Raw genomic sequence first — 25072 nt, 5'->3', positions numbered from 1 at the left:
GGTACATACCTGGGAGCAGAACTGCTGGGTTAACTGAGGTTCTCAGTCCTGGGACCTGGTTCTGAGAAGTCAGATTTTCTCTTGAAGGAGCTGAGTCTCTTCTGGATTCACTCACCCCCAGCTCTCCACAGTCTCTTTGCCAGACCCATCCCTCCTGGATTCTTGCTTCTCACCTGGCCTTATGCTAAGAGACAACAAGTCTTTATTATGTACTTGGTAACTGTCCTTTGTCTTGGGGGAGAAATCCTTTCCTTTATTTGCCCTTAAGCTAATGCTTGTTACTTCCCCCCCTCCACCAAGTAGAAAGGAAATCTGGAAAGGGCCATGAATTTCTTAGATGAGGTCTTCCGGGATGAAGATTTTTATCCTGGCCAGTATATGGGTGGGTGAGCTGCGGCCTCCTCATGTGGCCTAGGTGGCCCCTCCTTCAGTACAGAGGTGTCTGAGATCCAAAGTCAAGATGAGTCCTTCAGCCAACAAATGTCTGAATACCTACTGGGTGTTGAGAAGTGAGCAAGACCCACAGCTCCTTAACCTTAGTGGGTTCCCCTGAGTAGAGGAAGAAGCAGATCAGACACCAGGCGATTTTAATAGTGAATCTTTCCTTCGGCAAATATTTAGTGAGTACCTACTAAGTCCCACGTAGTGTTCTAGGTGCTGGGGATACATTAGTGAACAGAACATGAATAAAAACCCAGGCTTCATGGGCTACTTACCTGTTAGTGGAGAGAGACAGACAAATTAAGTTATTTGTGTGTGTGTGTGTTTACATATCTGTGTATACATATATATATATAATACATATACATACGTGTATATACATATACATACATAATTGTATTTATATGACCGAGTGGGAGGTGGGGGAGGAAAAATATAGAGTCATATAGGAATGGCTGCTGACATGTTCTGGGGGGAGACCTGGAAGAAGTAATGTCCAGGCTGGAGGCGAAGGAAGAGTTACCCAAGGGGGGTGGGGCACGAGAGGTGGTGGGGAGTGTTCCTGGCGAGGGAACAACATATGGGTTCCAGGAACTTAAATACTTGTGGTCTGGCTGGTCCTTAGAGTATAAGGTGGGGAGAGGCAAAAGGAGAAGGAGGCAAGCTTCCAGTCTGTCTTGGGATTTGTCTCCCCCGTAACGGGCAGCAAGGCCTTTGGGAGAGGCAGGAGACAGGCAGGAGAAGTGGCGGAAGTCCCAGTGTGGCCCCAGGGTAGCCAGTCTCTGATGCAGCCTCTGGAACCAGGACACTGGTCCCCACTTCCAACGTCCCTTCTCAACCCTCCTTCCGGACTGTCCCAGATCTGAGGATGAGGACATTGTCGGCCTCAGTTGAATTCCCCCCTCATTTAGTTACTGGCAGTGTAACTGAGGTGGCAGGGCTGGTAAGGCAGGGCTTTCAAACAAAACGAAAACACAACTAAAGAACCATTTGTCAAGAGCTTACTGAGTTCCAGAAACTACTGCTATGTACTTTATGTAATAAGCCCCTTTAATCCTCCTAAAAGCCCCACGAAAGGGGTAGAATTGGCCCCATTTAACTGGATAGGAAACCTAGGCTTATAACTTTGTAACTTATCCAAGGTTACCCAGCTAGTAAATTGTGGAGTTAGGGTTTGAACCCAGGTTGGACTCTTAGGTGTGAGGTACTAACCATTTGGGAGTCTGGGTGAGAGAGGGAAAGAAGGTGTGAGTCCCCTGGCCCCAGCCAAGCTGGAGGAAGATTGGAAATAGTTAACTTCTGACCCAAGAGCTTCGAATTCCTGTCCCCTCCACAGGCCTCCATTAATCACCAGGAGCTGGAGTTGGGGGAAGGGGGCATTTCTATCCAGGACCCCCGGCCTTCCTTTTAGGATGCAGTGGGGGATGAGGGGGAGGGTTCAGATACCAGGCCTGATAGGGAGCTCACTGGCAGTTCTCAGCAGAGAATCTGCTTCTGGCTGTTGTCTCTGGCCTCTCCTCACCCCTCCCCAGCATTAAGGACCTTCCCCCACCTTGCTCTGAGTGGAGGAGCTTAATAGACTCTGCCCCCCTTCTGCTCCCCCAGCCAAATCTCAGCACCCTTGCGCTTCTGGTTTACCTAGAGCATCAGTGGACTGCACATTCCTCAAGCTGACAGAACCCCCTCTGGGTGACAGTGGCCAAGGTCTTGCTGAACTTCGGGGTGCTGGGGTCCTGGTGCTTGTTCATTGAACCCAAATGCCTTATCCTGGGAAAGAAAGCCAAATGAACACCTTTCTTTCTCCTTTTACCCCATCTTTGAACCCACGTCTGGCTCTGTCACTGTCTGACTTCTGAGGAAAGGACTCAGCGCCAGGATGTGGGAGGGCTGGTGGCTGCTTCCCCCACGTGAGAACCTCTCTAGAGAGGAGAGGACTGTTCTCCCCCAGGACTTGGAGGCATCTCAAGTGCTAGATAGGGAGGCACCATCCCAGGCTTTCCTCTTCCCAATCTCAGGCACCCCAGTTTTGCTTGTTGAAGAGCATATAAGATTAGTTCGAACTTATATTTCTCTTACCAGGAAACCTTAAACCTGTGTTGGAGACGAGAAGGAGGTTGGTCTTGCCCAGGGTTCTGACCTCAGGCGCTCACATTACCTTTGGCAAGTCTTTGCTCCCCTGGAATTGTGTACAAGAGCGCATGTGTAATTTTCTGAGGAGATTCCTCCCCCAAATTTGGGAACCATAGCATATTCCCCACTCTCCTCCACCCCCCAGTACAGGTCCATTCAGAAATTCTTCAGAGCTATGAGGAGGTAGACTGCTGGTTGGTCAGTAGTGGGAACAGGTCTGATGGTGTACATCTGGGCACAGGCAAGGGAAAATGGGGTGTTAGGCCTGCTTTCTTATCCCAAGCTGTGTGGCCTGAGGCAAGTTATCTGCTCCCAGCTCCTTAGCCTTGAGGCTCTAACTGTCTTACATGTGGGAAGTGCCTCCATGGCCCTTGAGCTATGAGGAGGTAGACTGCTGGTTGGTCAGTTAGAGGGCAGGGCTGGAGAGCTCAGCTACCATCCTGGGTGTCTTGCTTAAGGCTGGCTGCCTTCTCACAACGAGCCCCATCTTGTTGTAGCTTCAGGCAGAGAGAAAAGACAGCTACTTGTGGGCTTTCCACACACAAGCCAGAACAAGATGCCAAGCCTATACCCTGCCCTTTCCTTGTGAAGTCGGCTTCAGCCTGGGCTTCCCACCAAGGCTTCAGGACCTGCTATTTTCTTGTCTTTTATGGTCTTCTTCCGCTTCCAGAATTCTCCTGCATTCCCCGACTGGGACTCAATCACACTCCAACTGGTTTGCCCCTGCCTTTGGCCTCTGATTCAGTAATTTGCAAGCTTGACTGAGTATCAGAATTGCCTAGGGAGCTTTTTGAATTTTTATCATAGTCCCCTTCGTATATACTATTTTATATTGTTTATGTAGAATTGGGCTGGTTGGGATTTTACATTAATACATGAATATATGTTTACTGTAAAAACCATGTTTTTCTTTTTTCTTTTTTTAAGGAGGGTGCAGCTCACAGTGGCCCATGCGGGGATCGAACTGGCAACCTTAGTATTATTGTTCATCTTAACCCCAGCCAGCTAAATGAAGCTTTTATGTTTGAATAATACCTTTAAGACACGCTTTGCTGTAAGCTTCATAAGGTTACTCTACCATTTAAAAATCTTTAAACCAACTGAGCTAACCTGCCACCCCATGTTTTTCTTTTTTAAAAGCCATGTTTTTCAATCAAATATGTGGCACTCACTATGTGACATGTGCCCCTCTTAACATATTATATATATTAGCTTGTTTAATCATGATGATAAGCCTTGAAAGGTACTATTATCCCCATTTTACAGATGAGGAAATTGAGGCCCGAGAGGCTAAGTAATTTGCTCCAAATCACACAACTAGTGAATGTCAGAGCTTGGATTCAAATCTCAGCAGCTTGAGCTTTAACCGCTGAATTCTACTGCCTCTCAATAGAAGCAAATTAGAAATAAACACATGAAAGTTCTTCTCTTCTTCAGTTTTACTCCCTAAGGATAAGCAAAGTTAATGGCGTGTGAATCCTACATTCACATCTACAATGTGAATCCTTGTAGACCTTTTTCTTTACCAAACACTTATGGATACATACTGGAATTTTTAAAACAAGAATTGGACTATGCAGGGTTGCCGGTTAACTCAATTGGTTAGAGCATGGTGCTGGTAGCACCAAGGTTGCGGGTTCGATCCCTGCATGGGCCTCTGTGAGCTGCACCCTCCTTAAAAAAAAAAAGAATTGAACTAGGCACGCAAACGTCATTCGGCAACTTGCTTTTCTAATGCTAAGTCAGGCATCTTTCCGGATTGCTAACTATACATCTATCTTGTTCTTTAACAGCTCCATGGTCTACATGGTGGATAGACCATGATTTATATAGCTAACCCCTTTTTTATGTTTTACAGATGTGGAGGTGGGGAGGGGTTAACATAAAAATCAAAAAGTGTTTGGAGTTTTAGAAATCTAACTAATGAATCACCTTATTAGGAAAGACTGCTGTAGAATGATGATCGAATGAGTTGTTCATCTTAACCCCAGCCAGATAAATGAAGCTTTTATGTTTGAATAATACCTTTAAGACACGCTTTGCTGTAAGCTTCATAAGGTTACTCTACCATTTAAAAATCTTTAATTTTTATACTATCCATTGTTTTATGTCTTAATTATCTATTTCAAAAGCATTTAAAATCACCAAAAAAGAAAATTTTAAATTGCGTAACTCAAAAGAAGTACACTGTCACATTTATTATCATTTGCATTGTTTTTCAGTGTTGAAAGCTTGAGAATGTGACATTCAGTCAAAGCAAAAATATATTTTTTCTTGTTTTCTTTAGATTTCAAAATCTAGTTAGCCAGCATTGTGCTGAATAAAAGTTGATCTCCATTCTGAAAGAGAATACACATTTCTGCTCTTCCTGTCAAGAGGAGCTTATGGGTTTTTTCTGAAACCAAATAGCTTTGGAACAGTCTTGTACAGGGTGGTAGCACTGATATAAAAGACGCAATCTTGAAAACCTCAGAAAGTGACTAAGTCTCGTGATTTAAGACTTACCTTCTCGTATGAACATGAGTGAAGTATATGTGTGTGGGATGAGGGAGCTCCGGGGATGCTTACAATTCTCTAGTCTCTCCAGTTTTGAAATCATGTAACTCTTTACACTTTTTCTTAGTTTGAGAGATGGGATTTCTTGAAACTTTGCATAACAAAATGAGACTTAATATTTATGGCACCATTTCAAATTCCTATAATTGAAGTTTGCATAAACTATAACTGTATTACAATGTAGAGAATGCCTGAGCTGGAGTTCCAGAGACATTGTGCCTGGGTTAATCTGTTTGTCCACTTACTACCGTGTTTCCCCGAAAATAAGACCTAGCCGGACCATCAGCTCTAAGGCGTCTTTTGGAGCAAAAATTAATATAAGACACGGTCTTATGTATTATATATATAAGACCCGGTATTATATATTATATAAGATCTGGTATAGTATAATATAATATAATATAATATAATATAATATAATATAATATAATATAATATAATACTGGGTATAATATAATACCAGGTCTTGTATTAATTTTTGCTCCAAAAGACGCTTTAGAGCTGATGGTCTGGCTAGATCTTATTTTCGTGGAAACACGGTAACTAAGGAAACTTAGGTAAGTTGCTTAATTTGTGTACCTCAGTTTTCTCATCTGTAAAAGGATAATAATGGGGATCTCGTAAGGCTGTAGTGAGGATTAAATGAGTTAGTTTATGAAAAGCATATAGTAAATAAATGTTAAGCATTAGTGGTGGTAATAATAGTATTGTTACAGCTATTAACTTGTTACAGCTGGACAAGTTTGTATTCATATTATTTTAGAATGCATTCCTAGAAGCAAAAGTGCTGGGTGGAAGGACTTTCGTAGTTCATTCAACAATTATTGAATACCTGCTTTGTATCAGGCACTGTTCACATTTTAGAGACTGAAAATTAATAATGGCTTGCATTGGTTGAGTGCTTACTGTTACACAGCTTAAGTATGAAGTGACTGTGCTCACGGTGGCAGGGCCAATGTGCAGTCCTTTTACCCACCAGACCCTGAATTGCTCTCCCAGGTATCCCAGGTTGATCACTAGGCTCTCTGAAGGTGGGAATCAGTGAGCCACACAGACAACCTCACGCTGAGCTTTGAGTCAGCCATGCTGCAGGCTCCCAGATGCCGTGGAGTGAGTGTAGCCCAGCTTGGGATTCTCTCTGGGAGTTATAAGGAAGGACCCAGCTCCCAAGGGTAAGGAGGAGCCTGGGTAATGCAGCTCTTTCAAAGAGCTTTCTGCAGAGAGGCAAAGCTAACTCCCCTAGAAAGAATTGCTTTCTCCTCAGCAACATGAGGTTATCACATAACTTTTCTAGTTGAGGGGATCACAATACCTCATTTCGATTGCATATCAAATGAATTTTTTACTGTGGAAAAACTGGAAAATAAGCAAAATGGAGGTGACCACCCATAAAGGACCTTTGTATGTTCAAATAAACATTTTCAGTAGATCTTCCGGGTCCATTTATCTAATCAAGTCTTTGTTGAGCGTGTCTGAACTGAGGGACAGGACCTGAGTCCCACTGCTTTGCTGCGCTGCAGCTCACCCTCCAGCCCTACTCCCCTAAAAATCCAGCTTCCTCTTCTACTTTGGTGGGTCTGAGAAGGGCTCCATGCTGAGGGTCTCAAATGCCCCGTGGGCCCCATTAGCAGGGATTCAGGTCCAGAGTGAACTGTGCATAGATGGGGGTCATCTGCCAGGTGTAGCCACACTCCGCCAGAGTCGTGCTGTCATCCAGCACTGGTCATCTTTGTAAAGCTGCTGATGGACTGACGGCCCCTGGAGAATGCCTTCCACCAAGCTCGTCAGCTCCAGCAAAGGGACTTCTTGGTGTCCTCGAAGATTGTGATCTTGTGACGAATCATCACGAACACCTCCATGGCGATGGGTCTGCTAACTGTAATCTCCGCTTTCAGGAAGAAGTCTTATTTCTTGGAGGGCGCCAAATGGCTCTGGCAGGGAATGTGGAGCCGGCTTGAGCGATTTATCTCCCAGCAACTGGGGGGTGGTTCCCAGGGCAACCAAATGGTTTCAAGCCCCTTGGCTCCCCATGCGCCCCCCCACCCCCGCCCTGCCCCTGCTTTCCCAGCATGCCTTGTGGCCTTGCCCCAATGGCCTGCTCTGGCCGATCCTGCTCGCCAGCCACCAGCTAGGGCTTTTGCTTGGAAGATCATTGGTTCTGGGGAGAGCTGGTTTTCCTTGCTGGTGCCAAGGCCCAGTTCTCTCTCTCTCTCTCTCTCTCTCTCTCTCTCTCTCTCTCTCTCTCAATATTAATATTTTATGTTATAATTGTCAGGCATAGGCTATAAACTATAAATGGCTGTTTTGTGACCTCCTCCTCTGCAGAGCACCGTTTTTCCTTAATTGGTTTTCTTTTATGACTTTTAAGGCTATAGATTAGACATTTGAGCGACTTGTAGCACGTAATTAAGAATGCTGTTGAAAGTTAAGATGTTGGGGCTTTTGTTTTGTTTTTTTCTTAGACATTATTTAAGCAACAGTCGTGAACATCCTTGCAGTTATCTGGGATGATTTTCTGGTACAATTTCTGAGTCAAAGGGCTTGTTTAAGGCTTAATTATCAGAAGGTTGTGCTAATATACGTTCCTCCACCCTCTAATAATATATAGCAGGACCCATTTCCTAAGTATTCCACAACACTTGTCCTTTTCATTTGTGTTTCTTAGTAAGAGAACTTTTTTTCTATATGTAGTATGCAATTCCACTTACTTTCCCCTTGCACCTTGCTATCCCAATCCCTAAGAGAAGGTAGTGATAGCTATAAGGACGGATTTGTTTGCTTTATGAGCTAGATATGTCCCTAAACCAAGCTAGATGGAAACTTCTTTGACAATCTCTCCCACATCCCCCACAAGCTGCCTTTTGGCCACAACACCTTCAAACACTCTTCCCTTGTAGTCAAAATGCCCAAATATCAGTAGGGAAACTGGCCAACATTGATCACTTAAAGGACGTTTGTTGCCAGAGAAATGGGTGGTTTTATTTTGCCAAAACATCCAGTAAGGTTGGACATTGGGCCTGTATAAGTACCTACGTGTCATGGCTGAGAAGACAAGCTCCTGACCTTCAGGTGTTCCCTTGAGAGTTTGGAGGTGTCTAGGCAATTCCAACCTAAAAGCAGGCTAGAACGAGTCCTTACCCCAGTATCCATCAGTTCTTATAAGTCTATTTAAAAAGCTTTTTTTGCAACAGCTCTAGTACCCCAGGGACTCTTTTTGCCCAAGTTTTATTATGGTGGCGCCAGCTCAGGATTTGAGGCCAGGCTTGGCAGGACGGTCTTCAGAGAGGAGATTTGAGCACAGGCCAGGGACTCCTGGTTCCACTGGATGTCTTTCTATCTAGTGAAGATACACAGAATTCTGATTTTTTAAAAATAAATTTCTCTAGAAGCAGTCTCGGGTTACTAACTCCCTTCCCCAACAATGTTCTAGGAATTGTGTATTTAGGCTCAGTGCTGAAAGCTGTCCATTTATATTGCTATAAATACCTACCTTTTCTTCAGGTTCATTGATTTTGTGATTCAGAATCTCTGTGGGAGAAACTGAGTCTGAAGCAGTCAAATGACTTTGTTTCAGGTCCCAGGTGGGTGTTGAGGTCTCTTCTCAGCCATAAGATCTGAACCGTTTCCCCATGTGCTCACCCACTTGCCCCAGCGTTGACACAAGCCCATGCATGCCTCTGTAACTTGGCCAAGATTTGAGGCCGTGTGGAGCTAGACTGCAGTCAGGAATGGGAATCGGCTTACTTCACTAGCTGTTAAAAGGTGGGATAGAAGGGGTACGAGTGATGATGAAACCTGGTTTCAGATCAATTCCATTTTGAAATCGGTGATACAAGCCAGTGGTGCCAGGAAGAACCTGGGAGGAAGTTGTAATGACCTGCCCCAGGGCTTGCTGTTTACCAGTCTGTCTGACTCACGACTTGCAGAGAAAACTGCTCATGTTCCTACAGGTACCTCAGCCAGCTTCCCTGGGCAGGTCCGCTTGTCCGTGGGATCTGCCTTCCCCCCTAAACCACAGAGTACCCCAAAAAACAGTCTTCTTCCAATGTAGACTGAGCCAACTTCCTACTATGCTCTTTGGTCCTGTACATTCCTCCCTTCGGTGCTTCATCCCTCAGGTAAAGCGTACAATGTATGGCTGGCTGTAGCTAAGCTCTTACCCACTCTGAGGGACGGTCCCTATGATAGAGAGAGAGGCCCAGACTTGAAGTCAGAAGCCTAGGTTAATTGTGAGTTGGCTAAAGGTACTTTCTGTTGAAGGCTTACTCTGGGCCAGACACAGTTCTCAGTGCTATGCAAACATTATCCCATTTAATAGCCAAAGTCTAGAAAACCTAAATGCCCCTCAGTGAGTGGTTAACTTTGTGTTATGATGCCATCTATAGAAGAGAACACTATGCAGCCACACACAAAAAGCGATAAAAGATGAGGACACTCCTATGTATTGATACAGAACGATCTCTGTGACATATTTAATCCTCCAAACAACCTTACGAGGTATATAGGTAGTGTTCTTCCCATTTTCCAGATGAGGGAACAGCTTCCATATGCTCATACAATATGGATTTGAAACCAGTCGTTCAGACTCCAAATCCCACATTCTTCATCACTTACCTGCCTTTAGGATTTGAAAGCTGGTCCTGCCACTTGCTTCTTGGTTGTGAGGCCTCACATAAGTACCTCTCTGAAGCTGCTTCCTGAGGCTCCTCCACCCCAGGCAGCCTCTGGCTTCCTGAGTTGTCAGGATCAGAGTGGTAATGTCCACATTGCAGGTTATTTTTTGAGGATTTGGATAGGAAAACACTTAGCTGGGTGTCTCAGGTCTTTGAAGCTTGTTCCTGCCTGACTCGTGCCCATTGGTTGTATTCTGCATCCAGCTGAAGGTAGTTTAGAGCTAATGGGGTCAGGCCCTCTGGTGTGATAGGAATATGCAGCCTGAGTGAGAGGGAGGGAGGCACGTACATGACTACTGGCTTCTTGATTGTTGGTGTTGTCTCCTCTAAGAAGGGGTGGACAGCCCAGAGACCGTGCTGCAAATATCGGAACCATAGAACCATGGCAGTGTGCCAGCAAGCAGAGTCGTGAAGTGTGCTGCACATTCCTGGGGGTCAGATTTTATACACAGCAGGAAGACGGTTTCTGGGTTCCTGGCAGCTTTTAGAGTTTCTGGGATTAGGCTTCTGAGTAAGAAGGGAGTCAATCCATTAGCTTCCTGCTGGGTAACCCGGTAGGACAGGATTGGAGGGTTCACTGAAAGTTTCTCATTAAGGGAAAGTACTGACAGACTTATCTGAGCAGCCCTCTGCTAGCTGAAGACCTTCCCTTAGAAAGAGGGCTGTTTTAAGAATGGAAAGAGGGTGGCTGGATGGCTCAGCTGGTCAGAGCTCGAGCTCTTGGCGGCAAGGTTGCAATTCCGGCATGGGATGGTGGGCTGCGCCCCCTGGACTGGAACTAAGATTGAAAACGGCCACTGGACTTGGAGTTGATGGGCCCTGGAGAAACACACTGTTCCCAAATATTCCCCAATAAAAATTAAAAACAAAACAAAAAGCTTACCCAGAACTGTGTATACTACTTAAAAAAAAAAATGGAAAGGGTGACTGTTCATTTTTCATAGTGTTTGAATAGCTAATGCATTCACGTGGGTCAGAATTCAGAAGGGCGTACGCTAGGAAGTATCATCACTGTTCCCTGGCTGCTGGGTTCAGATTTTTGGGCCACCTTCCAGAAGTATTTTTCAAATACAATTTAAAAACACAAATGTTAGCATATTAGCATAGACTACATTGTTCTATATCTTTTTTTTAATTAACAGTAGATCTATAGATTTTTCTGTATCAATACACAGGCGCTTCCTTGCCTTTTATAGCTTTTAGATGGCTGCATAGTGTTCTCTTGTAGAGATGACATAACACAAAGTTAACCACTTATTGATGGGCATTTAGGTTTTCTGGACTTTCGCTGTTACAGTTAATACATTGTTGGATGGTTTGCTTGCTAGGTAGCTGAGGAACGGTGATTGTGGACAGAAGGTAGTATCCTATACTAATGTAAAGTTACCGGGGGATAGATACCTTTGTTCTCAACTGCGTTCCCAGTATCTAGAAGAATGTTGGGAACATAGGAGACAAGTAGTTCTTCCATGAGTGCTGCCATGTTGAGGAACCTGGCTTTAGAATCTGACCAGCCCGGATTCTAATTCCACTCACCAGCTGTGTGACCTTGGGCAAATCATCTCTCTGAAACCGTTTCCTCATAAGGTGTAAGAGTCTGTATAAGGTTCTGGGGTTCATAAATGTGTGTTTTTGGGTTCTATCTTATGTGATATTCAAGGTGGCTCTGTAAAATCTAATTTCCATCTTCCAAGTGAGAAAACCTAAATTCCTAATAAATTAATTCAAGTTCCACAGGACTGTACTGATGTTGCCAGCTAACAGAGTTTGGAGGGCCCTTTGCGCGCGTCCTTAACGCAGCTTTAAGCAACACTGACTCACCTAGTGAGGTTAGGTATTCCCTTTAAGCTTCTTATTCCTGTTACATCAAGGAGAAAAGTGTGTTTGGTCCTACTGCTCGAGTAGTTCTCTCAAACCAAGGGCAGGCAGGCCTCAGTTTAAAGCTTCAGCAAACAATTGATTCTGGGTCCAGAGAATTCACGTGCTTTACCCAAGATCACCCAGCAAGTTAATGTCAGCATCTGCATCAGAATGGGGTCTGTTAATAGTATTAGCAGACTCTGCCATGATGCATTGTTTGTTAGTCCTTTACATTTATTTGCATTTAATTCTCACAACAACCCTATAAGAGGGTACTATTATTATCCCCAAGTCTAGTGCTTTTTTCCAAATATGCTGCCTCTCTGGATATCTAAAAATCAACCCTTGCTGTGTCCTTAGATGGAGAAAGAGAACAGGTAATGGGAGGTGGGTGGAGGTAAGAAAACAAACTCTGGGATATATCAGAAAGACAACATAACCATAGTGGTTAAGAAAATGACTCACGCAGGGGACAGTCTGGGTACCACTTCTAGCTCTTCCTTTTCCTAGGTTTGTGATTTGAGAGTTTAATTTGTTTAACCTCTCAATTTCCCAGTCTAGAAAACTGACATTAAAATCTACTCCATGGGGTGCTTGGTGAAGATTAAATAAGGAAGTATGAAAATGTTCGCTGTTAATAATTCATGAGGGGAAGGATTCCAGACTTGAAATTGATGTGTGTTGTATTAGTTTAAGACTGCTGTAACAAAGTAACACGTACTGAGGGGCTTAAAACAACATAAATGTATTTTCTCACAATTCTGGAGGCTAGAAGTCTAAGATCAAGGTGTTTAGCAGAGTTAGTTTCTTTCTAGGCCTCTCTCAGCTTGTAGATGACTGTCTTCTCCCTGTGTCTTTACATAGTCTTCCCTCTGTAACTGTCTGAGTCCAAATTTTCTCCTTTTATAGGAACACTACTCAGACTCGGTTAGGGCCCACCCTAATGACCTCTTTAACTTAATCACCCCTATCTCCAATTCTGAGGTACTGGGGGTTAGGACTTCAACATACGAGTTTGGGGAGGGAGGGTACAATTCCTGTTAAGAGAAAATTTGGACCTACCATAAAGAAAGAAAGAAGGAAAGGGAAATGAAAAAAAATTTTTGGTAACCCCAATCATTGGGAAAATGGATTTCCTTCCAGTCTTTTTTCTGTGCTTAGTTACATATGCTACATATGGAGTTCTACATTCTGCTTACTTTGTTTTACTGCATTGTAAACTAAGAATTTTGCTAGATAATTTTAAAACTCTACTATAAATATTATTTTGCGTAACTGGATCAATACTCCATGGAGTGCTCCATATAGTAACTCTTGTCCTATGTTAAGATGATTTAATCTTTGCCACATGTCATTCCTGGTCCTTTTAGCCCTAAAGCACAGCAAGATTCCTCAGAAGAGACTACAAAGCCATGTGTTGGAAGTAAAGGGTCGGGTCTCCCTGGGGATCTCCCTGACCCCTGGGACCCTCTGGGGCTGAATTAGGCCTAGATCCCTCTTTCCCTTCCTCCCACTGGCCGAGCATGTCACAGCCCAGGACTCCTCAGTGGGGATGTGATCAAGAAGGCAGGACTGGTTTCTAAGCAATCTTCTCTTTCTCACCAGCACATTCCAGCCTTCCTACAAGGGATCCTGTGAGCCCTTGGGTTCTCTGGAGCTGGCACTGAGCTCTGGGGAGTGGAAGGCAGTCTGTATGCTTTTAAGCCGCCTTTTGCCCCCTTCCATTCACTAACCCCTTTCCCCAAATGATGGCCAATGTCTTAACTTATTTTGCCTAGCTTAATTTGCCTGTTTTTAAACTTTATGTCAATGGAATCATGCATAAGTCCCGTTTTGTATCTGGTTTCTGTTATGCAGCCATATATTTGTAAGGTTCATCCGTGTTGTCACACATCCTCGTAGTTGATGCATTTCATTGTGTGACTATACCACAATGTTTCTATCCCTTCAACCTCAGATTTGGGCTGTTTCCAGTTTTTGTCTATTATAAACAGTGCTGCTATGAAAATTATAATACATGTCTTTTGGTCGGTGTATTTTTGTTGGGTCTATACCTCAAATTGGAATTGCCGGGTCTTTGGGAATGTGTGTATTGAACTTCAGTTAATACTGCCCAATAGGTTCTCCAAATGTCCCATTTTACACTCCCACGTCAGACTTCTGCTTTTTTTTTTTTCAATTGAGATAAAATAATGTAACATAAAATTGACCATTTTAACGCTTTTAAAGTAAACAGTTCTGTGGTATTAACGCATTCATAATGTTGTGCAGCCATCACCATCCAGCTCCAGAACTTTTGCACCATCCCAAACAGAAACTCTGTGCCCATTAAACAACAACTTCTCTCCAGCACAGCCCCTACTAACCTCTATCCTACTTTCTCTGTTAATTTGACTATCCTAGGTACCTCATATAAGCAGAATCATATAGTATTTGTCCTTTTGTGACTGGCTTATTTCACTTAACGTAATGTTTTCAAGGTTCATCATATTGTAATATGTATCAGAACTGTATTCCTTTCAAAGGCTGAATAATATTCTGTTGCCTGTGTAAACCACGTTTTGTTTGTTCATCTCTTAATGGATACTTGGATTGTTTCTACCTTTTGGCTGTTGCGAATAATGATGCTATGAAAATTTGTGTACAAGTATCTGCTGGCAATTATTTTGGGTATCTCGTACACCTAGAAGTGAAATTGCTGGATCAAGTGGTCATTTTCTATGCTTACCTTTTGAGGAACCTCCAGACTTTTTCACAGTGGCTGTACCATTTCACATTCCCAATGCATGAGGGTTCTAATTTTTTGCACACCTTGCCAGCACATATTTTATTTCCTCCATTTGTGTGGGGTTTTTTATAATGGCCATCCTAGAAGGTGTGAAGAGGTATCTCATTGTGATTTTGATTTGCATTTCCCTAATGACTAATGATACTGAGCGTCTTTTCATATGCTAGGGCCCTTTGTATATCTTCCTTGGAAAAATGTCCTTTCACATTCTTTAGGAGTTCTTTATATATTCTGGATACTAATCCTTTGGAATTCTACTTTTTTAAATGCTGTACTCATGTACTGTTTGAATACTTGATCCTGTTCACCTTACTTTTGTAGTTAAAAAAACCTCATTTGTTATCCTTATGCTTAGGAAGTGTTTTTAGAAATAAACTTCATCACAGTTATCTGAGACTAAAGGACAGGTTTTCTAAAAAGGGCAGTTGGGAGACCTTCCCCTGCTATTTCCATGGCACAGCACAGCCTAGGGCAACGATGGGCACTGGTGTCTGGGCCAGCAGGGGGGACCCGCTGGGTCAGTGGTGCTGGTCAGCCCGGTGTGGCCCCTGGCAGGTTCCCTGATTGCATGCTTTGGCCACAGGAAGGCCGGGGAGGAACACGCGTTGTGAGTGCTCGGTGTCGGGCCAGCCTGGCCTCTGAACCTCAGTGTTCTCATCTTTGCAAAGGGGCTAACACCTACCTTCGTAGGATAGTTGTAAGGATGAAATGGGCCCAGTCTCTGGCTTGGTGAGTGGTGGTTATTAATTCAGAATGCTTGTTTAAAAGGTGGCCAAGCAGGGGTCTTCCGAAGGGGTGTGACAAACTGAAACAAGCAGAGGTGGTCCAGAGAATCTGTGTGCTGACCATGTAGCAGCATGTAGGTAGACTCCTGGTTTTTATATGTAGATGCTAAAAGTCTTTTGCCTCCAGCTGTGACCCTAGATCACCCCTGTGTCTCATGAGACTACCGGGGGCTAATGTCACTCTGTCTATGATCTTGGTGTTCTGGCCTAATGAACAAAGAAAGGGATGTGGCCCACAAACTGACCCAGAGTGGTCCTCCCTTTAGAGATCACACTTGGAAGCCCAGTCTGACACTCGTATTTAGTCACACTGCTGCTCAGAGGAAGTAAGCGAAGTCTCCTTCTGCAGGGGCCTGTGGGCTTGTTTCCCCTGGGAACCTTCCCGGACTTCCTAATACTCTTTCTCCTTTCCCACAGGACTTTTTGTGGGTTGCCCTGGGCAAGAGTTGGCCCTGCTTAGCACTGACGATGACTTCACTGTGCTGAATGACAGAACAGTCCAGGTAAGACACCATGTCCATTGCAGGATGGAAGAAAGACGTTTGTCATGCACGCGGAGACTGCCACCTTATCCCTTCAAAGGAGGCAGTGTTAGCTTTCAGTTGCCCACAGCTGTGGGTGTGGTACTGATGTAAGCTGTGTAGTGCTTGCAGCTGCCCAGTAGGGGCGGCAGAGAGCTACCTTGTGAGTAATGGTCCAATGCCCTTGTACCTTGGATTCCCTCTGGCACCTCTCCTTTCCGGCATCTGGGTAAACCTCAAGTGAAGGAAATTCCAACACAGGACTGCCAGTCCCATGAGCCTCTGGGAAGATGGGCCTGAGGCACTTGGCCACACATCTCTGTTTCTTTTAATTTTTTGAATAGCTGATATCTACATGGTTCAAAAATAAGAAAAATATTTAAAAGTTAAGCAGTGAATAATCTCCCCTTGTTTTTCTTCATCTGCCTAATACCCTTTCCACCCCTCCAAGAGAAAATACAGATAATCACTATTATCAGTTTCTTTCCTTCTGGAGTTTAATTATATATGTGTTATGTATTTTTTTATATTTTATATATATACAAATACAAAAATATACTCTCTTACCTCCTTTTATGCAAAAGCTAACATACTTGTACTATTCACATGTCTGTACCTTCTTTTTGAATATATATATGTATGTATGTATATATATATATATGTATGTGTGTGTGTGTGTGTGTGTGTATATATATATATATATATATATATATATATATATATATATATGTACACTGCCTATCCCTTCCCACAGAAAACCACCATTATTAGTTTCTTCTGTATCCCACCAGACTTTGTCTATGTATAAGCAAATATGAATATATGGTTTATTTTTTCACCTTTTTACACAAAAGATCGAATCATGCCTGGCACATAATAAGCACTATGCAAGTGTTTGTTACATAAAATACTAACTATTAAGCTATTACCTTATTCTTTTCATTTAACAGTATATATCAAAGGTCTTTCCGTGTCAGCACAGAGAGCTTCCTTAGTCCTCATTTTTAGATCTGCATAGTATTCCACTAGATAGATGTACTACAGAATATTTAATTGGTCCTCCTCTGTAAGGGAATGCTTAGATTATTCCAAGTTTTCTTTTGCAATAGATTCATCTAGGTCTCTCCTCATCCTTAACTCCTGTAGATGAGAGGATGTTAAGTATATTCCAGTTGTTTTGGGTATCTGGGTTAAGAGATCTTCTCTCCTTGCAGGAAAGGAAGGCATTAAAGATTTACTCCTCCAAACGTATCTTACGAAGACGCAAGAGAGAATGGGTGGTCCCGCCAATATCTATCCCTGAGAATGGCAAGGGTCCCTTCCCCCAGAGGCTGAATCAGGTATGAGTGTGTCTCCTCCCTAGGAGTCATTGGTGGCTACAGGGACCCTCATCTAAAAGCCTGAATAGGAGGTTTCTTTCTACTGAGCACTGGGGCCTACAGAGGAAAACCTCTCTATGGAAGCAGTTTCTGATAAGGCATTGCCTCTCCACTCCTCCCCATGGAGGGTTCTTTGCTGCAATCATGAGATATTTAGATATTTATCCCTTTGTCAGCTGCCATTTTCTTTTGCTTCCAGCTCAAATCTAATAAGGACAGAGGCACCAAGATTTTCTACAGCATCACAGGGCCTGGGGCAGACAGCCCCCCTGAGGATGTCTTTGCCATAGAGAAAGAAACAGGCTGGTTGCTATTGAAGGTGCCACTGGACCGGGAGAAGATTGCCAAGTATGAGGCAAGTAACTTGAGCATCCAAAGAGAAGCAGGGCCCCAGGGCCTGATGGGGAGGGTGGCGTCAGGCTGACCCCAGACATCTGTACCCACAGCTCTTTGGCCACGCTGTGTCAGAGAATGGTGCCTCAGTGGAAGAGCCCATGAACATCTCCATCATTGTGACAGACCAGAATGACCACAAGCCCAAGTTCACCCAGGATGTCTTCAGAGGGAGTGTCTTGGAGGGCGTACTACCCGGTAAGAGGACTGGGGAGGGGACAGCTATAGAAGACAGCTAACTTCGGGAACCTCCTGGACTCTTAAAGGCTGGAAGAACCCTCCACACCAGACTTCCTTGGCTGTGCAACAGGTCACCTAGGGTCTTATATAAAGTCCAGATTCCCGCCAACTCCACCCCAAAATCCCTGAGTAAGAATGATGCTGGAGTAGAGATCTGAAATCTGATTATTTGAAAATTTACCAGAAGCCTCAGATGATCAACCAGGTTTGGGTACCACTAGTTTTGGAGCTGCAAAGATCTAGATTTGAATCTTGATTTTGCCTCTTGATTTTACCTGCTGTGACCCTAGACAAGTTCTTAACCTCTGAGCCTCAATCTGCACATCTGAAAATGGTAATAATATCAACCTTAAAGAATTGTGGAGATTAGAAACAGCACACATACTGTTACATGATGTGAAGCACCTCACTCGAGATTCTCTGGGAAATGGCAGCTGCAAGAAAAGCAGGAGAGGCTGAGAGGTGTTGGAACATGATTTATTGGTGAGCGGAAAATAAATTGCCAGGACTGGAGAAGAGGGTGGGAAGGGCCAGCAGAACACTAGGAAAATAGGTACATATTAATCAATGTCTCAAACACGTGCTATGGGAAGGGGTTCCTCTTCCTCCTTCCTCTCTGAGTTGTGGACAGTACACATACAGAAGTGTGATTAAACTGCCAATAACAGAAATTCCCAAAAGAAAAACAGTACCTCAAACAAGATAAAAGCTTTTTCCCCCCCTTATATTCTTACCGAGGTGGTCAGTGGTCAGGCCAGGCTGGAATAGTACTTTAAAGTGCTGGAGACCTAGACTCCTTCTGTCTCGTTGCTCTGCTGTTTTGGCTTGATTCCCAAGATTACCTCGTGGTTGCTGCTGGAGCTCTAGACATTACATCTAGGAAGAAGGTGGGAAGAATAAGCCCCATACTTGGAAAACCACTTCCCCCAAAGTTGTGTGTCTCATTTGTCAGAATTTACTGTCATGGCCACAGCTCGCTGCGAGAAGGGATGGGGAATAGTCTTTGTTCCAGGTGAGCCTGTACCCAGCCTAAAATGATTATGAGGATTATGTCTCCGAGAAAGAAGGGGAAAATGGAAAATGGGCACTAACCACCAGTCTGTGTCACAAAGTGGAAGATGGGTCCAAGCTGATGAGCAGGGAGTCTCAGAGTTCAGAAGTGGGCAAGGCTGGAGTTAGAGCTGTGAGGGAAGGGGGCTCACTCACCCCTTCTCCCCCTCCAGGCACTTCTGTGATGCAGGTGACAGCCACAGATGAGGACGATGCCATCAACACCTACAATGGGGTGGTTGCTTACTCCATCCATAGCCAGGAGCCGAAGGACCCGCATGAGCTCATGTTCACCATCCACCGGAGCACAGGCACCATCAGCGTCATCTCCAGTGGCCTGGACCGGGAGGTGAGTGGCCCTGAGGGAAAGTGCTGCCTGCCCAGGCGGGGGCCTGATGGAGCAGAGGCCCCTGCCCCTGCCCCCACCCCCGGCAGTGGGGACCCAAGTCAGCTGGCAATGGCTGCTGTTACGTTCCCATGTTGGTGTCCCTCAGCTCCCTTGGGCCAGTGGCACGCTGCCAAACAATCTCGTTAAGGCTGAGGAGGCAGCTGTAAAATGCAGACGTTTGATATTTTCTGTAGGTTTTCTCATTTCCTCTCGGAACGGCTCACTTAGTATGCACATGGCCCAGATTTGTCCCTTGTGTGCCACAAAGTAGAATTAGCTCCATGGATATTGGAGTTGCCTCCTGTTCCCTAATTAATACCTTTGACTAAATCCCTGCTCAAAGCTCCCATTCTGTGTGCGACCAGGCTCAGGGGCATTGCCCAAGCTACACCCAACAGGCCCAGGAATTCTGTTTGGTCCTGCAGTTCCCCTCCCCCTCCACCTTTTGCTTCTGTTCTTTTAGGAAATGGGTCAGCAGTGGGTCAGGGAGTCAAGAGAAATTTGTGAGAAGGATAGTCTCCTCCCTCCACATTCTCCCAAGGCTGTGCCTCCAAAAGCCCAGGCTGAGGGACCCTCAGACTGAACTCACAGTGGCCTTCCACTCTCCTTTTCTCACCAGAAAGCCCCCGAATACACACTGACCATCCAGGCTACAGACATGGATGGGGACGGCTCCACCACCACGGCAGTGGCCATAGTGGAAATCCTCGATGCCAATGATAATGCTCCCATGTTTGATCCCCAGAAGGTAATGCTCCTTCCTTCCTTTTTACCTCATCAGACGATGAAGGACTGGGGTTTTCCTTTCTAATGAAACTCCAGAACCAGCCTACACTGCTTCAGGTCCCAGTCCCACCACTTACTAGCTGTGTGACCTTAAGCAAACTACCTAACCTCTCTGTGCCCCATTTCTTAATCTGTGGAATGAGGATAATGATAATACCTGCTTCATTGTTCTGACTTTTAAATGAAATAATCCATATAACACAATCCCTGGTACATAATAAGTGCTGGATAGGAAAATCTTTGATGATAAGAAAACTTCCAATTTACTTTGCACCTCTACCTGCCCACCTTTCCTCACTGAATGCTTTTACGCCTCTGGTGACAGAGGACGTGGTGCTAGTCAAGATGACACCTACTCCCCTACTATCTTTAGGCAACTCTGGCTGCCGAACATTATTTAGGCCTCATTAAAATTTGCTCTCAGCACCTGATTTCTCAGTCTTTGCCATCTGTTCCAGAACTTCCAGAAAAGTTCCAAGTCAGTGCCCCAGGGCAATCAGGCACCTAGCCCTTCTTGCTACCTTCTTATCTCAACTAGATAGGTGGCTGCACCTGCTGGGGGTTGGTACCCAGACCAATGACATGCTTGGAGCATTAGGCTACTGGGTGTAAGGAAAGCAGGCCCAAGACTATAGTGGTCAGTCCCAGCAGCCATGAGGCTGATTCTCAGGGAGGGCACCCTGCATGGGTGTGTGTCCTGAAACACTGAAAATTGAGCTGGGCAGTCCCGGAAAGGGTGAGAGGCATGCGGCGGCTTCCCTAGAGTTGGATGGAATATTTACAGCAGGTGAAGAGGGGAACAGCCTCTCAGGGTACCCAGTCTCTCCGCTCTGACTGCGCTATGCTTCCCACACTGACAGTACGAGGCCTCTGTGCCTGAGAACGTGGTGGGCCACGAGGTGCAGAGGTTGACAGTGACGGATGCGGACACCCTCAACTCACCAGCATGGCGCGCCGTCTACCACATCCTGGAAGGTGACGACGGGGACCATTTTAACATCACCACCGACTCTGAGAGTAACCAGGGTATTCTGACAACGAAGAAGGTGAGTCAGTTTGGGCTTTAGGTGAGAGCCACTCCTGCAGCCTCCAGGACAGGGAGGCACCACCTGCCTTGGGACACATATCTTGGACCCTTCACCAGAGAGTGCACCAGGCCAGTGGCTCCCAACACTTTCCCATCCCTTTTGTGTTGCAGAATTCCTTTGTTCAAACTAAATCTTACCCAAGGAAGCGGTTCATAAAGTAGGTAAGAGGCACTGATCGAACTGAAGTGGATCAGTGGAGCCCCTCCTCCCAGATCTCAGTGTCTGGTGGCAATTCCCACATGGGCCAGTGAGCTGCGCCCTCCTCAGCTAGATTGAAGACAACGAGCTGCCACTGAGCTTCCAGAGGGGCAGCCGTTGGCTCAGTTGGTTAGAGAGGGAGCTCTTAACAACAAGGTTGCCAGTTCAATTCCTGCATGGGATGGTGGGCTGCGCCCCCTACAACTAAGATTAAAAACGGTGACTGGACTTGGAGCTGAGCTGTGCCCTCCACAACTAGATTGAAGGACAAAGACTTGGAGCTGATGGGCCCTGAAGAAACACACTGTTACCCCATAAAAAAAAAAAAAAAGATGGGACTAATCTTTCTTTGATTTATTTTACCTCCTGGTTTATTATGAAGAATGGCCTGGTTTGAGGAGCAGGGTTTTATAAAATACTTTAAAGACTGTCCCCTTCTTCCAACAAAAGCTTTAATGCCCCTTTTACATTGTGAAATGATTTTCATTTATAACTTACATGACTTTCTAGAACAATAGAATTCCCTAACTAAAATAAGAATTTTATAGGAAAAGTTACCGATAATAAATTTATTTCTGTATGTAAACTTTTGGGCACAACTAACACTAGAAAACATAAGGAAGTAGTCAGTTACTTGCATGTCTTTGTAGAGTCATCCAAATGTGGTGGATACTGTATGAGGTGTGACAATTAAGTTCGCGAACTCATCCTAGAAAAAGTGCTGCATACCTCATTGCTGAATATCACTATGGTCACCTTCAAAGTACTCCTCTTGGGAAGCTATGCACTATCCTCAGTGCCTAGTCCACCCTTCAAAGCAATTTTGGAACTCTTTTTCTGGAATGGCCATCAGAACTGTCGTCGTACTACCCTTGATGTCCTGGATATCATCAAAATGTCTTCCTTTCAATATTTCCTTTATCTTTGATTATAGAAAGAAGTTATTGGGGGCCAGATCAGGTGACTAGGGAGGATGTTCCAACACAGTTATTTGTTTACTGGCTAAAAACTCCCTCACATACAGTGCCGTGTGAGCTGGTGCATTGTTGTGATGCAAGAGCTCCTTCGGGACCAGTTTTTTTTTTTTTAAAGATTTTATTGCGGAAGTGGAACAGGACTTTATTGGGGAACAGTGTGTACTTCCAGGGCTTTTTTCCAAGTCAAGTTGTTGTCCTTTCAATCTTAGTTGTGGAGGGCGCAGCTCAGCTCCAGGTCCAGTTGCTGTTGCTAGTTGCAGGGGCACAGCCCACCATCCCTTGCGGGACTTGAGGAATTGAACCGGCAACCTTGTGGTTGAGAGCCCACTGGCCCATGTGGGAATCGAACTGGCAGCCTTCAAAGTTAGGAGCATGGAGCTCTAACCGCCTGAGCCACCGGGCCGGCCTCTTGGGACCAGTTTTGCACACAGCTTTCTCATGCCAAGATTTTCAGTTAAGATTTTCCTGTTTCTCTGTTGATGTTTACTTGGTCTGCTATGCTTCTCACAATCAGCTGACAATTTTGACGCACAATTCAATGAATTTTTGCAATGTTTTCGTCAGTTCTGCTTGCTACTGGCCATCCTGACCTCTCTTCATCAGTGACACATTCTCTCCACTCAGAAAAATGTTTAATCCATTTGTGCACTGTCATTTTCTTCATGGCATTATCCCCGTAAACTTGGACTAACATGTCCCTGATTTCACTTCCACACTTGCAAGTTCAACAAGAAATTTAGTGTTTGTTTGTTGTTCTAATTCAAGCTCAGACATTCTCGTGACGGCACACAAAAGCATGTAACAATAATGAATGCCACTCAACAAGATACCACCACACATCGACACGAACACAGTTATGAAACACTGATATACCAAGGTTATAAAACTTTACTGAGCTGTTTGTACAGTGGTGCCAATGTAAGCACACGGTGGAAAGTTCACGAACTTAATTGTCAGACCTCGTATGACTCGTACCACAAGTGGTGTTGGTGTTTTTCCAGAACAACAAATAAACAACTCTTGGAAAAGGCCTGAACAAGTGGAACTACAGGCTCCCCTCAGAAATTCCATTCCTAGAATATTCAGTATATATTAAAACCCCACCAAAAACTTGGTTTACGTGTAAAACATGTTCTAGACTGTAATTATTCACACCCATGAATACGTGAACATCCAAGGGGATGTTGGCAAGTCACGTGGGCTATGAGACAATTCTTTGTGTCCCTGCCCCAGCCTATAAATGCCAGTGGCATCCCCAGTCATTATGACAACTAGAAATGCCGCCACAAGTTTCTGCAACACCACCAGGAGGCATCACCACCCCAATGGGAACCAGTTCTAGGGCTTACTAGTCTAGTTGCCTTTGGAGTGGTCTGAGAGGCCCCACAGGGTGTCCACTCAGGAAGTGCAGGAGGCTTTATGGGACAGGGAGGGGGCAGCATTGTTGCTGGTGGGAGCCTTGCGCCCCTCACTGGGGGCCCTCCCTTCTGACATCACAGCACTGCAGGGGCCTCCTCACAAAAACCAGTGACTCAGATCCTCCTTCCTCTTCTCTCCTAGGGCTTGGATTTTGAAGCCAAATCCCAGTACACCCTGTATGTTAAAGTGACCAATGATGCTTTGTTTGTGGTGAAGCTCCCAACTTCCACAGCCACCGTTGTGGTCCATGTACAGGATGTGAATGAGGCGCCTGTGTTCGTCCCACCCTCCAAAGGCATCGAGGTCCAGGAAGGCATCTCCCCCGGGGAGTCTGTCTGCACCTATACTGCACAGGACCCTGACCGGGGCAGTCAGAAGATCAGGTACGCAGGAGCTCACGTCAGATTCAGCGAAATGTGCCGGTACTGTTGGCGGGGTGGTTTCTTATGGCTGGTGTTTGTTCTGATTACCGTAAAGATTGTTAAGTGTTTTAAAAACCCCCCTGCACAGGGCCTCCCCTTCCTACCCTCCCCAAGGCTGAAGACTCAGTAGGGGTTTTAGGGGCGGGTGCTCTTGTTCCCTCTCACATATCCCTGCTGGCCCCCCACCTGCTGCTCAGGTCCCCATTTAGGGGTAAGATGCATTTTCCACATGATTCAGCTTAGGAGCCCCAAGTCCCATGACACCGCCTGCCAGTTGGCATGGGGAGTCTTTGAATGATGACACCAGAATTCTGAGCATTCTGGATGTGACTCTTCTCAACGTTTCTATTCCAGCTACCACATCCTGAGAGACCCGGCAGGGTGGCTAGCGATGGACGCAGACAGTGGGCAGGTCACTGCTGTGGGGGTCTTAGACCGCGAGGATGAACAGTATGTGAAGAACAATATCTACGAAGTCACCGTCTTGGCCACGGACGATGGTGAGCCTCCTCCCACCCCCTCCACATGGGCCCTCACGGTTCCCAGGTCACTGACACAGCATGTCCCCCCCAGAGGCAGGGTATGGTGTGTGTGGGGGCGGGCGGAGGGGAACTGTCAGCAAACCAATCTGGAGGGTCAAAGGGTTCTTTCAGAGGAGTCTTTTAAAGACTCGTCCTAGGGTGGCTGGCCATGATTCTGATTTCCCTAAAACCCAGGAGTTAGGAAATATCTTGAAGATTTCTTTCAAACTAAGTTTGTGGTTCATGGAGGCCCAAATGGGCCTGTCATTTTCCCCTTGATTGACTGAAAGGGGCTGCCTGTAAAGTGCATGCTTGATTAGTGATGTCACGCCCACAGGATTAGGGGTTATGATGTGATTCCATCTCTGCTTGACACATAGTGAATCAAGGCCTGGAGGCAGGTGAGAGGTTACCACAGGGCTGTGAAGGGAAGCTGCCTCAAGGTGTCTGGTAGGTT

At 45.2% G+C, this 25072-nt stretch overlaps 1 protein-coding gene across 1 annotated transcript in view; it reads left to right on the top strand.

Moving 5' to 3' along the window:
* CDH3 (cadherin 3) overlaps window positions 1-25072 on the top strand; it is a 39413-nt gene that overhangs the window by 5097 nt on the left and 9244 nt on the right. Inside the window, exons 3-11 of the mRNA XM_019756686.2 lie at window positions 15651-15736; window positions 16969-17094; window positions 17333-17488; window positions 17580-17724; window positions 18990-19165; window positions 19824-19952; window positions 20851-21036; window positions 23814-24055; window positions 24449-24594. Of these exons, the coding sequence (XP_019612245.2) occupies window positions 15651-15736; window positions 16969-17094; window positions 17333-17488; window positions 17580-17724; window positions 18990-19165; window positions 19824-19952; window positions 20851-21036; window positions 23814-24055; window positions 24449-24594 (1392 nt within the window). The remainder of the gene's footprint in view (window positions 1-15650; window positions 15737-16968; window positions 17095-17332; window positions 17489-17579; window positions 17725-18989; window positions 19166-19823; window positions 19953-20850; window positions 21037-23813; window positions 24056-24448; window positions 24595-25072) is intronic.

This window comes from Rhinolophus sinicus, linkage group LG11, assembly GCF_036562045.2.
Source record: "Rhinolophus sinicus isolate RSC01 linkage group LG11, ASM3656204v1, whole genome shotgun sequence".
Classification (NCBI taxonomy): Eukaryota; Metazoa; Chordata; class Mammalia; order Chiroptera; family Rhinolophidae; genus Rhinolophus; species Rhinolophus sinicus.
The sequence above is the reverse complement of the archived record's forward strand: the minus strand, read 5'-3'. Positions and strand labels throughout refer to the sequence as shown.